The 16,463-nt window shown below is 34.0% G+C and overlaps 1 protein-coding gene across 17 annotated transcripts in view; it reads left to right on the plus strand.

Annotated features, from left to right (window-relative positions):
* LOC106458228 (sodium-coupled neutral amino acid transporter 9 homolog) overlaps window positions 1-16,463 on the plus strand; it is a 131,254-nt gene that overhangs the window by 46,873 nt on the left and 67,918 nt on the right. For all 17 annotated transcript variants that reach the window (XR_002610339.1, XM_022384363.1, XM_022384367.1 and 14 more), the window contains 2 exons: window positions 5,147-5,240; window positions 14,842-15,012. Coding sequence is in view for 16 of the 17 variants with exons in the window: in XM_022384363.1 (XP_022240071.1) it covers window positions 5,147-5,240; window positions 14,842-15,012 (265 nt within the window). In the remaining variant the exon portion in view is untranslated. The remainder of the gene's footprint in view (window positions 1-5,146; window positions 5,241-14,841; window positions 15,013-16,463) is intronic.

The following is a 16,463-nucleotide window of genomic DNA, read 5'->3' on the forward strand; positions in this document are numbered from 1 at the left end:
GAATGGCAAAATATTCTCTTGTACTAACACTTTTGCACAGTACTGTATATCAAACTTTTATTATCAATGTATTTTATATAACAGACTTTCACTTGTGGATTTCACGAGTAAAGCAAATGGGGATATTTGCCCATCCCCACTGACTCATGATTCTTACAATCTGGGTATTTCTGCTTTTCAAAATAGGAACTTGGAGACACCCAATGGACAGTCTCCAGTGTGTCAATTCTCCGAACTTTCCAATGCATATTCTTCCCCCATTTACTCTTCTAGTGGAGCACGGGAGTCCTTACCATTCCAGTTCCCAGCTGCTGGAGTGGTGAACCATGGAGGTTTCCTCCTGAGTGGGGTGTACAGTGAGAGAAATCAAACTTGTAATTTACAAGTACCCATTCAGCAAAAAGAAGGCTGTCATTGTTATAGTTATTGAATATGCAATAACATACTATTCTGGTTCCAAGGCACTTCCCCCGGATGTTTTGCCTAGGGTATTTGTACTTGTTGATCATAATATACATGCTTATGAATGGTGCTTCTGCTGGGTGTTTCTGACTGGTTGGACTGCATTTGACTCAATAGAATCTCAAGGCAATTGCCCTGGATGTTTTTGCCTGGAAGGATTGCAATTGGCCTAATCCTATATATATATATTCAATTTGCTTCCCCTGAGTTTTACCTGGACTGACTGCACTTGTTGATCCCTGTATCTTATACAAGGTACTTCTACTGGATGTTTTCTGCCCAGATGAACCACACTTGGCGTAATCTGACATATCCTAAGGTGCTTCCCCTGGATGTTTCTTACCTGGACAGACCTCACTTGGCCATAATATTATATACCCAAGGCACTTCCTTTGGATGTCTTTTGCCCAGGCAGACCTCACTTATGCAAGGCACTTCCACTGTTGTTTTTGTCCAGATGGACTGCACTTGGCATAATCTGATGTATCCCAAGATGCTTCCCCCTGAATGTGTTTTGTCTATGCACTCAACCTATTCATACACAATTTCTGGTCGTTTAGCCCTAACCACTTATGCCTATATCACATACTATCCACATACCTATGTGGATCACTCTTGTTGCTAATAATTACCTCAAAAAGACATCAGTGGACTTGCTCCAGTGTGCCCCAGGACTCTTCACTTGGCACATATTTCTTTGGGCTTGTTGTCAATTACATACTAGACATTTCATGTGTCCACTCTATGCTGATTCATGTCGTAGTTATACTGCACTTCTCCAAAGCAAAGTGCTGTGGATCTTTTCCTTGAGTATATGGTGCCTGCCTCATACATTCTGTCCTATATATAGTATGGCTTCCTTACTGGGTGAGGAGCATACCTGTTCCAGAAGTAGTGCTGTACCCCAAAGGTGTGCTTTAATTTATTTTCAGGCAGTTGTTATCTACTTATTTGAATATTGTCACACCTTCACTGGCCCCTCCACCTTTTCAGTGTGGGATTCTATCTTTGAGTGATGGAAGGTAGTACTGTTTTGGAAGTTAACATTTTCCTACACTGAAAATATGTTTCTGACAGGTACTTGCCTCTTTCCCCCTTCCTCCCCAATGATATGCCAGTGTTTTAGTTTGTAACTGCCAATTCTTGAAAGTGAGGATTGTGCTAGAATAGTAGAGAAGTTACCTGCACTTGTATATGTGGTGCAATATGATGGGTGGAGGGTAGTCACATGACTTGCACATGTTCTGAAATGGTGCAAAAATAAAGTGGTATAATAGACTGGTGTGCTATTAGTGAAAAATGTTTTAGTAATGCTTAGAGGGCAAACCAAGCTTGAGATAGCTATAGTGGAGGTAAGTACTGATCTGAAATACATTTTCAGTGTAGGAAAACGTTAACTTTTGTAAAACATCTTGTCTATTCATGCCTATTTTTTTAAGTAGATGTTCATAGCCAATAGAAAGATCACATTCTAAACTACATAAATATGACAGTCGTTTGTAATTGATTTGAATGGGAAACTTGTAATTTGAAGTGTTGAAATCTGTTGAGAAAGTTATTGCTCTTAACAGAAATGAGATTTTTTAACTCGCATATAGCTTAGTTAGAAAGCCAAGTAAATTAATGGTTTATGTGTACCAGTATAGTAATTTGATAATATTTTGATTTTCTAAAATGCATCTCTGAAATCTACAAAAATTAATTTGCCTTACCTTCCACTTGAGAGAATAAATGAAGATTATGGTGAGGCTTAGCAAATACAATGTGCTAGTACAAATTAATTTTGTATTATAGTAAGCACTAGAAATCATTGTTTTCATATATATTTGTTATTGTTTTGTGTTTTAAGAAAAACAACTACGTATTTTTGAGTAAATAAACACTTGCATACTTTGTATACCTATACTGCTAAATTCCAACAATCCTAAGAGGATAATTAACATCCAAATATCTACCAAGTTTATTGGATTGGCCTAGACTATGTAGAGAGTCGTATCATAAAAATTTTATTGTACTTTTGTTACTTTAGACAATTCTCGTTGCAACCATTGTAATATCAACAAGCCAATAAATCCCCTTTCACTGTGTTTTTGAAGCTGGGATTATGATAAACTGTATGGGAAAGTTATGGTAATTGCACCACATGAGCTTATTTGCTATTGACAGTGTCGTATAAACATTCTAATGACAGGACTGTTGATTCATTGCTTTTTGATTAGCAGGTTTCTACTTCAGCTGCTAACAGTAAAATAAATGTGAAAAGGTTAGAAGTAGAAACTCTCAGGAGAAGTACTTTGGAACTTCATGTCCAGTACTAAAACAGCCTTTAAAGTTTTATGTGGTCAAATTCACCAACCCTGTAGAGAGAAAATAGCAGATAAAATATGAAGTTTTTTGGAGAAAAAAAAGTTTGTCAGTTATGTAAGAGGTTTTAGAGATTATGCAAATGAAATTTGAAAATTTTCAGATGAGCAAAAATACTTAATTGTAAATTCAGGTTTTTGTCTACAAATACTTATTATGTTTGTTAAAAGTTATAGTATTGAAACTCTGATTGTCACATGATCACTGTAATTCATTGAATCAGTGGATAAAGAGTTAAAAAAATACCAGTTTCACCATTCTTATAACAAAGATGTTATAGAAAAATAAAGAAAATATATTATTGATCATTGGTGTGTGTGATCAAGCCCATAATACTCCACACCTCTATCATCTGTAACTGTCTGAAACTAATTGTGAGAATGTGGCTGCTTCATCAATTATTTTTTTTTATACTAACAATTAAGATAGGACTACTGAAGGTAATAAGAAAAATGTAATCTCTTGAAGTCGGCCTTCCAGCAAGAATGGTCAGTTAAAAAGCAGTAACTTACTTCCAGCAAGTAAACTGATAGAAGTATTCTTACCCTGTTCTTTTGCCATACTGGATTAATGCTACATAGAAAAGTAGTCTCTTAGTAGTATTCTTACCTAGTCTTCCTGCTGTGCTGGATTTGGTTTGGCCTTCTTTGTCAGTTATTAACCATATACTGAAATATCATAAATGGAAATAGCTGTTTGAACATATTTTCATTTTTTTTATTAATATAATAATTTTTGCCTAACTGGTATTGGTTCTTTATTGGATTAGTATACAGAACTTGAGCACATTATGTTAAAAATGGTTTTGAAGCCTCTCCTTGATGTTACAATCCACATAGCTATATCCATTCATGATCCAGCTGATAAATATATTGCCAATAGCCAAGAAATGAAGTACTTACTTTGGTCTTCTATTTCTTTTGTTATTGACTGTCAATGACACTTAACCCTACTTTTTATACTAATGATTCTACTGCACTAAATAATTTTTTATTTAATTAAATAATGCACCAAAGAACACCGAATAATAACATGCAAAAAGCAGACAATGTCCCATACCTATCATAAATTTTCTGGGTTTCTAAGTATGCAACAAGAGCTGTTAAAAATTCAGCTAAAGCATGTCTGTGCATCGTGTGGGAATAAAATTTGAACTGGAAGCAAAATTGACAATTCTTTGTTTCAGAAAACAATGTAGTATAATATGTCATTTGATAGATTAAAACCTTGGCTTTCTATTAGTTATAAGTAATATAGTATTAAATGTCAGAGAGAACTATTGACAACGTGACAAGTAGGTGTGGCAAGTGGGTCTGATTTTCTATTTTAGGGTGCTGTAACCAAATAAAATTGAAGGCTATAGAAATTATGCTTTGCCTGAGTGATAACATTATAATGAGTAATTTGTATTAAATGTTGTATTTCTTGGAGTGGTGGTAAATTAATTAGAAAAGAAGTTATACCTAGAGACCGAATGTTACAATTCTCACACTAAGAGAAATTGAGGATTTTTTTAAATATTGCTTTGTAACATTAAGAACTTAAAACTTAAATAATGTTCAAATTTGGATTATTAAATACGTTTTTATGCCAAGTTTATTTATATACCATGAAAATAAAGTAGTTTAATTAAATTTTAAATGTTACTCACTAAAACCTCCAAACATCGCACAAAATGCTGCCCATTTTGAAGGAGTTAAAAGATGCTACACTTTGCTTACTATGGTTGGTGTGTGACTTGTTGCAGGTCTTTTTCTGTATGGTCTTGGTTACCTGAGTTGATTCATATTCCTTTGTTTTTCAATGCCATTAATTAAAACAAATATCCCATCTTCAAAATTCTAAATCCCCAATCTGAACACATCTTTATGATCTGAGTGTATGAATATTTTGTGTTGGAGAGGGCTGTTGCTTACCCTTCTCAAAAGCAATTAATTTTTGATGGCATCATACTACCTATGGAACACCAAAAATTTCAAAATGTTCTGATAGATTTGTTCAACCATTACTTCATATTGGTTTTGGTTATCAAGTAACTTGCTGATTTGCATTTTCAAAATTTAATATAATGTATTTGGCTCTCTGTATTTGATCTAAAAATAAGAAAACATGTAAATGGTTTCTTAATGAAATCGTGAAGAATATATATTCTCTAAAAGAAATAAACTTGTACATAGAATGACTGTTTTACTTTATGAAAGGATGCAATTTATTAAGATATTTGAACAAATATGATAGTTTTATTAATTTTTGAAAAGTGGATTTGTGGCATCAGTCAGTACTTAATATATCTTTTTTTTTTTTTTCTTTCTATCTTTAGGCTGGATTTGCATTTGCCCTTGTGATAATACTGGTAATGTGTGGTATATGTTTATATACTGCTTTAAGAATAATCAGGATGCCAGAATTGGTTGGTGGGTATTTTAAAACCAATTATATGAGAAAATATTACTTTAACATTTTTCGTAGTCCAGGCTTGTTTTGCATGAATGTTGCACATTTCACATGTAAATTGACTGGTTACAATTTTATTTTTAGGCTAATTTTAATGCTGTATCCTAGTTCAAAATACTACAGAAATATTTTTTATAGTTTCATGTAGATAACTATAGCTTAATGAAAGACAATCTTGATATATTGAACATAAAATTCCCTATCCCTACCATGATCAGTTATCACCTTTCAAATGTTGAATGCGCATCTGCATATAAAATTTAAATATCTAAATAAAAAACTAACTCTATTTCAATAGTTTTTTTTACTAAAAAATATTTTAGTATTGATATTTTGTAATTTTGTAACACCTCTTTAGTGCATTTTGCAAAGAAAAAAGTTCCAATTTTCATTTCTGTTCAACTCAGAGGAATTTTGCCTGTGAGCAACAGAGTTATAGTTTTTTTTATAATTTGTCTTCCCATCCCAAAATATAGGTTTATATTTGCTAAGAAACTATTTTCCCTTGAGAATATGAGAATTCATATCTTGGTGGTTAGGGTGCTCGACTCGCAATCTGTGGGACACGGGTTCAATTCCCTGTCACACCAAACATGCTCGCCCTTTCAGCCATGGGGCATTATAATGTGACGGTTAATCCTACTATTCGTTGGTAAAAGAGTAGCTCAAGGGTTGGCGGTGGGTGGTGATGACTAGCTGCCTTCTCACTAGTCTTACACTGCTAAATTAGGGACGGCTATCACAGATAACCCTCGTGTAGCTTTGCATGAAATCCATAACAAACTAAGAAACAAACACATCCTGTTTCTTTGTTTTTCATTCTCTGTTAGTGGTTTTATTACTATACCCAACCTGCCAAAGTAGTGTGGTTAGTGTCTGTGCCCTGTTATCCCCACTCTAAATAAAGTCACACACAGGCTTGTCCTGGGTCATAAAATTTGAAACTGATCGATTGGAAAATGAGAAGCAGAAGCAACAGAAGAGGAAAGGGAAAGAAGTCAACCCTTCTTTGTAACAACGTCTTCCTCTGAGCACTATCTGCCAGAGGTGTTCCAAACAGTGTAAATCTTGAATTGGGCTATTCAGTCACATGAGAACACATTCACCGTAGGAGATGTTGTCTTCTCTTGCAAAACACTGCCGATGGAAAATGAACTATAACCTTCATTGCCGCTCTTTTATGATGTCATAGCATGTGGTTTGAACAGTTACTAATGAAGCTCTACTTTGAAACTAGCTATAGACAGCATTTAATGGCAATTAGATAGGGCAAATTTGTGTAAAGTTGTTTCAGGAAGTTATTCTCTACCCAGAGCTTGTGGATGAACAGAGAAATTTAAAGGGGGAAATATAAAAGATTTTGGAACAAACCACAGATTCATACAGTTTCTTTAGATGTTTTCATTCCAGAAAATATTTTTGTGTTAAATTACGTCTTTTTCAAAGAAATTTTCTTGTATGATAAGACATTTGGTAAGTTAGTTAGGTTTAGCAAGTATGGTAGTGCAATGACAAAATATTAAGATGACTTGTATCTTATTGAATATCATTGTTAAGTGTATTATATTCAAAAACACACACAAGTAATAAAGATACTGTTATAAAAAAATTATATGAAAACAAGTTAAATGCATATTTTTTTTTTCTGCATTTCTCTTCATTTCTTCATTGTGGCTCGAAATCAAAGGTGTGTAAAAAAATAAAGCATATTCAGAATTACCCAATAGACCAACGCCATTCACATAGAGTTAAAAAAATTCCATTACAACTTTGAGCATTTGCTCAAAGTTTCCTTAGAAACTACCATCTCTGACCATGAAAACTAAATAAATGAATTTAAAGAACTTGTACATTTACATTTATTCGTTCAGTGAGCTCTAAACATGTCCAACAAATAATGACACATGGCTTAGATGAATTAATTCAAAGCAGTGATAGATGGGAGGAGCCTCACTGATGGGTGGAACAGCATTATATTTCAGCACATTCAAAATTTAGGTGGCTCACCTGCCGATATCTATAATTTGTGTTTCTCATTGATTGGGAAAGGGAGAAAACAGAGGCAAGGCAATTCACATGACACAGAAAATTGAAGTTTAAGAATTTATGTAAACATTTCCTTTTGAAATTAAGAAATTAATGCTTTGATAATGTAAGAATTTGAATTATAAATTATAATTTCTTTCAAAATTAACCCTTTAGCATTGGGTAGGTCTAAGTGTGCATGTCACAACCTTTTGCAGTGTAACATTCAGAGTTCGATTGAACATCTTTATTATCAATGTATATGAATAAACTTGGCATCAAAACATGGTTAATAAACTAAATTTTAATATTATGCAAGTTTTATGTTCTTAATTTTATAAGGAAATATTTTAAAAAGTCCACAATCTCCCCTAGTATAAGAACTGTGGCATTTGCTTTCCAGGTCTTCCTTCTTCTCTAATATATTTATCACCTCTCCAAGAAGAATGGAATTTAATGTAAATTACTTATTATAATAATGATATTACTTGGGAAAAGCATAATTTTTATACCCTTTAATCTTATTTGTTTATGGAGTCATAAATAAGTAAATCAGACCTACTTGCTCTACCAAACTGTCACATCCTCTCTTTCACAAATTGCCAATAGTTTTCTCTGATGTTTTATACTATATTAAGAAAGTTTTAATCTATCAAATGACATATTATATTTTACTTTGTTTTCTGAATAGAGAATTGTCTATTTTGCTACCAGTTCAAGTTTTATTCCCACAGGAAACATAAATGAGATTAGCAGAATTTCCACCAGCTCTTATCACATATCACTTAGAAAGCCAGACAAATCATGATAGTTATAGCACACTGTCTGCTTTTTACATGTTATTATTCTTTGTTTTAGGTGCAGTATTTAATTTTTTTAAAAAGTATTTAGTGTGGTAGTATCATTAGTATAAAAAAGTAGTCTTAAGTTTCACTGACAATCAACACCAAAGAAAAAAGAAGACCCAGGTGAGTACTATATTTATTGTTTTTCATGTGTATTCTTTATTTATTATTATAAAAGTAACTAAAATGTAAACAGTATAAACACGTTAGGTTATATTATGTTATACAAATTATAATAATAATAAAAATTCTTCACGAGTAGGGTAACGTGAGCTACATATTTGCCAAACGATTTGCAACTTGGGGGGGGGCAGTATTATTAGTCAGACACAGTTCAAAATGCAATAAAACAATAAAATTAAGTATAAAATGAATGTATACTTTTAGAAGCTTAAACTATTTATGATAAACAATTATGGTTTCCTGCTACAATTTGTAGTCATTTCAGAAAGAAAAAAGGGTTATTTAGTAGTATTTCCTTTTTTATGGTGGTTACGAGGTCAGTCAAATCAACTGACTCTGTATAGAGTTATGGTATAGAAAATAACAGATAGAATATAGTTTTTCTGAAAAAAAATTGATATTTATATAGAAGATTTTATGGATTAACAAATGAAATAGGCCCGGCATGGCCAGGTGATTTGAGTGCTTGACTTGCAATCTGAGGGTCACAGGTTCAAATCCCTGTCCCACCAAACATTCTCCCCCTATTCAATTGTGGGGGCATTATAATGTGATGGTCAATCTCACTATTTGTTGGTCAAAGAGTATCCCAAGAGTTGGCGGTGGGTGGTGATGACTAGCGGCCTTCCCTCTAGTCTTACATTGCTAACTTAGGGACGGCTAGCGCTGTTAGCCCTTTTGTAGCTTTGCACAAAATTCAAAACAAAAACAAATGAAATTTGGAAAGTTTCAGACAAAAAAAAGTGTTTTTAATTCAACATGAAAATCTCTTTGCATTCAGAGCCGTCAACAATCTTACACCATATAAATATGGGTACAATTTTAGTAAAATTAATTAAACTTAAAGCTTGCAAAACTTTATGAAGATTTATTGAATACTTTCAGAGTCAAAGCTTGTATACCACCATGTAACTGTGATGGTTTCAAGGTCATGTGAAGTACACAAGCCCATTGCAATAGGATTAAGAAATTAAAAGTTAAATGATATACAAATTTCAATTATAAACTATGTTTTGATGCCAAACTTATTGATTTAGTTTGATAATAAATCTGCTTAATTAAACTGACTCATCCATATGCATAAGAGGAATGTGGAAAATATCTGCAGTTAATTTGTTTTTAGAATAATTTTTAGGCCTACTGGTTTTTCAATATATCACCATAACTTTTAAAGTAATGTACTGAATATATAAATAGCATTTCATAATTCTTTTGTCTGTTATCCAACTCAACTGATGAGTTCTGGTGTTGAATGATAAGCTTATTGGGCAGTGACTTGTTGGAGAAAAAAAAGGTAGATCTGAAATGTTATTTTTTACACACACCTGATTTTGAACCACAATGGGCAAAAGAAAAAGAATATGGAAAATTAAAATCAAGATAAAACATGCAGTTAACTTGTTTTTCTAACAGTTTTGGCCTATTGGTTTTCCGATAGTTTACCAGCTTTTTGCATTTTAACCATAACTTTTAAAAGAACTTATTATTTATTGAAACAAATATATTGATGAATATCAATCAAGTTGAAACTAAGTGATTATATAAATAGTATTGTGTCACCTATATTGGCACAGCTAGCTCCCTCTGCTATTCGATTGGCAAAGTTTCATTTAGACGTTTTTTCACATGTGCCTACCATTTATAATTGTGTTTGCATTCAATTATTTCAAAGAAAAATTTTTTTGTTTGTATTTATTTCTGGTTACTGAATTATATGAGAACTTTGTATGAATTCGCAATTCAATGTATCAGCTACAGTAGTTACCTTTACAGTTGACAACGATACTGATACGACTTCCCAAGAATTAGGTTTGACTTTATCTGCAGAGGAGATACAGGTCTTAATTTGCAGAGAGCTAGATTCGTGTGTTTGGCCAGTAATTTCTTCTCATTTTCAACCTGATAATGTTGCTGAGGAAAAATACAATCAAGTAGAAGACAATTTGGACTCTCTTTTTTTCCAACACCTTCTTATTTTGGTCTGTCACACTCTACACCTCTTCAGGATATTTCACCTTCCATACCTTTTTTTTTACAGGTGTTTACTCAGGTCGATGTTTGATGCATATTGTTTTTCTGTATATTTGAGATGTGGGTGATTTATCTAGTTGTTTTTTTTTCCTGCTCCTGTTTCTATGCCTCCACAACTTTCACTTTGGTGGAGATTTGTTCTTTTCCTTTCTTCCTATTGCTTCTAGATCTTCCAGTGGATCTGTGGTAAGTTTTTGACTTGTACACTTCTTACCTGGTTGCAATACCTGTAGTAGGCACAGCTCAAGTGCTTTTTGTGTGGCTTTCTCCTTTTTACACATGGGAGAATTAAGTATTTCACATCATCAGTGCTCAGACTTTGGTAAGTTGGATATTTATGTGTCCTTTGATATCTAAGTTAATTTAGATTTATTTTGAGTTAGATATTGATCACTACTCTGTTTTCTAGATAATCTTAGTCGGATTACACGTTTGTTATTATTACATACTTTGTAGACTAGGTAAATTTCAATGGTTTGTCAGTTCAATATTAATGAGTACTTTGTTAACTAGGTATGTTTAGATAGTTTGTACTTTATATATCAATCCTTCTAGTAACATCTAATTCATTGTTCTATATGAATAATTTTTTTTATCATTGTTAAATATGTACCTTATAATCCTAATTTCCATCATTGTAAGACTCAATATTTTTGCATTGCTACATCACTGACATGTTTGTTTCTTTCCCGTTCATAGGGCTGAGCTTTATTTCAGTTACATTTCCTATGTTCTTGATACTAGAATCCAATTTTTTTCCTCATACTCTACAATAAGGGGTTCATCCCCACAGTACCCACATCATCGGTAGTTATTTATCATTAGAAGTAGAGTGTTCCAGTTTAGGGCACTACCATTTGGACTAACCTCAGCTCCTTATGTGTTTTGTCAGGTGGTAAGAACTTTTGTCTGTCATCTTCACTCAATGGGTCTTCATACTCATCATTACATGGATGACTGGCTCCTGCTCACTTTTTCCTCTTCACAAACCAGAGACCACACTAATCTGCTCCTACAAGAAGCAGCATGGGTGGGATTCCTGATAAGTATGGAGAAGTCTGTTCTTACTCCCACTCAATACCTTGTTCATTTGGGAGTTTTCTTTGATTCCAATCTCATTCAGGCCCAGCCTTCTTCTCTTCCTATTTGGGATGTGGAGCAAGCAGTCCACAAAGCCTTCACCTCATTCTGTCACAGCTTGAGAGGTTCTGTCTCTTTGCAGGAATGCAGGCTCTCTTGGAAACTCTCCTTCCCATAAGTCGAGTTCATATGCATTCCCTTCAGTGTACACTCCTCAATTAGTTTAACTTCTTCTCAGATCCCTTGGACCACCCTTTTACCCTTCTTTCCCCAATCAGGGCTGGCCTGGGTTGGAGGCTAGACAGGGATCAGACCATGGTGGGAGTTCTGCTTCCTCCACCTCATCCGAATTTATATCTGTTCATAGATGCATCAGGGTGCTTGCCTCGACACTTGGGTCGGTCAAGGAGTCTTCTTTTCTTATCAATATTCTTGAACTCTGCATGGGACACTTGTATCACCAAGGAAGAGTGTACCAATTCCAGGTTTCTGTGCTTTCATACTGAATCTTCTTTTCTGGGCCCACAGTCACCATGTGGTGGTCTTAGCTTGCTATGTTTCTGGTGCCTTGAATCTGGTTGTGATTTGTTTATCTCAACCCAACAAGATTCTCCTCACAGAGTGGTCCCTCGATCCACAGGCCTTTAAGTGGGTGTGTTATTAGCTGGGAACACCTCATATCCCACTGGAACACCAAAGTTCTTTCCTTTTGGTCTCATGTTCCACACCCGCTAGGAGTGGAAACATTCAAGATTGGAGGGATCATCACATCTATGCTTACCCTCTTACTTCACCCCTCTCCAAGTTTGGTTTTTTGTATTAGGTCATCAAGAAATTAATGACACTTTTTTTTAGATAATAAAACCCAAATAACTTGTATATCAAAACAAAACATTTATTAAATGAAATAGTCTCCATTCTTATTGATGATGCTTTTCCATCTTAAAATCAGGTTGTTAATGCCCTGATTAAAGAAATCATTTGGCTTTGAAGCAAAAAACATGTCAATGTCCTCTTTAACACCTTCCACATTTGCATATATTTTCTCATTAAGATGGTGTTGTAACTAATGAAAAAGATGGTAATCTGATGGTGTCATATCTGGAGAATATGGTTGGTGGGGGAGAATTTCCCAACCCAACTCCATAACCTTGTGTTGCGTCAAGTGTGCCACATGTTGACGTACATTGTCATGGAGAAGAAGAATACCTTTCAGATTGACGAGTAAAGGGTGTTTCTGGTTAAGGGCTTGATTTAAACGTTCCAGTTGCTGACTGTAGATCTCTGCATTAACAGTTTGCTGTGGATTCAGGTGTTCGAAATGAATTACTCCTTTGATGTCCCACAAAATGCAAAGCATCACTTTCTGTGGATGAGTCCAGGTTTTGGCGTCAGAAGTATTTTTTGTCTAGGACTGAGCCATTGTTTTTGGCATTTAATATTTGCATAGAAAATCCATTTTTCATTACCGGTGACAATTCTGTCCAAAAATGGTTCACGTGCATTACGCACCAGAAGAGATGAAGCAACATTCACACGTTGGAAACAATGATCATCGGAGAGTTTGTGAGGCACCCAAGCACTTTCTTTAAGGAGTTTTCCCATATTCCTTAGATGTTTATGTATTGTTTCATGAGAGACATGCAATTTGAGGGCCATTTCAGGAGTGTGTTTTCTTGGGTTAGACTCAACAAGAGTCTTCAGAGCATCAATATCAATTCTAACATCACAGTTTTTAAGGCTAAAGTCACCTGAACGAAATTTGCTGAACCATTGTTGACACTTATGAACATTCAAAACATTTCCATAATCTTCTTTGATATTCTTTGTGGCTATAGAAGTGTTGTTTCCCTTCTTGTATTCAAACAGCATTACATGCCGAATGTGTCTCGTCTTGTGCCATCACTATAAGGGATTAGAGTATACTAAACTTTACACATTATATAGTCTACACTAACGTGACATTTAGGTGGTTTGTTTAAATATTATGCATGATATACGTTTTATTGAGGGGGGGGGGTTAATGAAAGTGTTCCAAAATGCAACATTAATTTCTTGATGATGTAATACTTCTAGCTCCTATTGTGGTTTCAGGAGTTTGTCTGATTTTGGCTGCATGCTAATTTTCTCTTAATTTTCTTTTCTCGTAATTCTGGTTGCTTGACTGTTCACTTACTATTGGGGTTGATGAGTATTTGCAACTAACATGGTCTGCATGCCCTATCCACAATGTTTATGTTACTCTATATTCATTTTTATCTGATTGATCTTCAACCTCCTAATGTGAGGAGGAGTTATAGAACCTTGTCTGCCTGGTTAAGATTGAGTACGTACATAGCTAATTTGGTTTATATTTTACTATGAATTGCCTCTCTCAGAATGAATTACACTTGTGCACATTCTTTTTTTTTCTGCTCGTAATAGGTTCATTTCCTTCTTCCAGAACCAAAGGCATACCTTTTCTAGAAGTAGTGTGGTGCCCCAAATATATGCTTCGGTTCATCTCAGAGCACACCTGCTCATTCTTGGCAGTTACTTTCTGCTTGGTTTCAGTGTTGTTTGCCTCCTCGAGCCCCTCCAACTTTGCAGTATGTGATTCTAGCTTTGTGTGAATTTAGGTAAGACTGTTGTGCTGAGTGTGAAACTTTTTTTAGCAATGCTTAGAGGGCAGAAAGAAGATTGGGATAACTTTGTGTAACAAAAGGTAAGTACCTATCTGAAATACATTTTCAGTGTAAGAAAATGTTAACTTTTCACATTTTTCAAAATTATGTGTCACAAAAAAATGTATCATTTCACAACCTAAACAAAATTCTATAAATTTCAAATCAAATTATATGAATTTGCTTAAAACCAAGATATGATACTGTTTAGTAAGTTTATACTAAGCTCATGCAGTGTGGTTAAGTATTTCCACTATGAGAAGCAAAAAATCTGGTATGAGTAGTTAAATGTGTAACATTTAACTTTTAATCTCATATTTGCAAGTTTGAGATTAACAGTTTTGTTCTTTATTGAAAGAAGCTATAACAGGTAGGATGGAGTATATCAAAACATTTCCAACAACAAATCATTTGAATACAGATTAGGAATGGAGTCCTTAGCTGAACCTCAGTTGCTAGGAAATTGGATTGCATTAAAGTAAAAGTTAAATGTTTTCTTGTAATATGTAGGGTTTACCCAATTCAAGTTCATTTATACCATTTTAAAAAGTATAACTTGAAATTTTGTCTCTTATATAACTTTTAACTGTTATGAAAAAAGTTCCAGTATTTGGTATGTCTACTGAGTTGTGGAACAAAAGAACATTTGAAGTATAATTAAATTCTTCCTTGTGGAGTTGTGTATCAGAAGAATATTTGAAGTATAATCAACCTCTTTCTCTTTTTTGTTTTAGGTAATGCCACAGATGAACTGCTTGAATTTTCTGATGTTGCTCGACACTTTTTGGGGCGTTGGGCTGAATGGTTTAGTTTGTTTTTCTCTCTTCTCACACTTCTGGGCAGTGCTGTTGTTTATTGGGTATTGATGACAAACTTTTCCTACCATACTGTTTTATACCTTCATGGTAAGTTTTGCATGAATATACTTCAACATAAAGGTGTACATGACAAAAAAATGTTAAATTGTATTTATTTTTAAGCTTTGTATTTTTGTTATCTAAAAGTTAGATTAATTACAAGATAAGAAGTTTAATAAACTAGGAACTTTTTATATGCTAAAATTAATTGCTTTCTAATAACCATAATGTCTTCAAATACTAAAATTAATTGCTTTCTAATAGCCCATATATCTTTATATGCTAATATTGCTGCCTAATGACCAGAAGAATATTGTTATATGCTAAATTAATAGCTGCCTAATGCCATAAAAATAACTTTATATGCTAAAGTTAATTGCTGCCTAATGCCCATAAAAACACCTTTATATGCTAAAGTTAATTGCTGCCTAATGCCCATAAAACACCTTTATATGCTAAATTTAGCTGCTGCCTAATGCCCATAAAAACACCTTTATATGCTAAAGTTAGCTGCTGCCTAATGCCCATAAAAACACCTTTATATGCAAAGGTTAGCTGCTTCCTAATAACCAGAATATCTTTTTTTTGCTAAATTCTGTGATAATAACACCTTCACACACACATCCTCATTTCCTTGTGCTCATACATCTGCCAAAGAGATTTGCATGCCACTAACCTTGAAGCAACTTCCACCTAATTTCATGTGATTTAGTGTGAATTGTGCTACTGCATGAATAGTAGGGTGACACAGCTTCCTATAACTTCCCTTATGCACTTGAATTCTTAGAAACTTAATTATTTTCCCTGTCATTGTTTTGATCAGATATGTTTATTGAGATTTGCACTGTTAACCCAAACTTTGATTTTCGTCTTCTTTGGCTTTAGTTTCAAAAGCTTTAGTTTTTGTGAATTCTCAAATGAAGATGATTTCTACTTGGTCCTAAGAGTGTGATGTTATTCTTGCTTAGGCCTTATTTTTACTCTGGCTTTTGGTGGCTCATTGCAGCCATTATTGAACATTTTGTTGATTACCACCTGGTTAATAGGCCTCCTACTCTCAGATTTCTCTCTCTCTTCTTAGACGGGAGAATCATTTGGACTATGACATTCATCTGATTAGCTTTGGATGGTAACTTACGTTCATAAAATGACCTTAACCTTTCATTCTCTTTCTGGATTTCATACACAGGTGTTTTTCTTTTCCTATTTTTTGCATGTGTTCTTTATTATTTCCCATTTTCTTACTCCCTGAATTATGTTTCTTGGAGTTAACTTATCTTCTCTCCTTGCTTGCTCTTAAGAGTTATAATATTTTTTTCTGTAATAGCTTCTTTCTCATGCAAAATTGCTTCATCCCCCTTATGGTCATGACTCCTTCTGTACTGATTTGTAGACTCTCTTCCTTTCTTGATTTCTTACCATTTATACCTATTTGGCCAGCTTTTAGATCGGGCTCCTTACCTTCCCTTTCTGGTTCCCTAATGTGACATTTTTCTCTG

Source organism: Limulus polyphemus, unplaced genomic scaffold (assembly GCF_000517525.1).
Source record: "Limulus polyphemus unplaced genomic scaffold, Limulus_polyphemus-2.1.2 Scaffold431, whole genome shotgun sequence".
Classification (NCBI taxonomy): domain Eukaryota; kingdom Metazoa; phylum Arthropoda; class Merostomata; order Xiphosura; family Limulidae; genus Limulus; species Limulus polyphemus.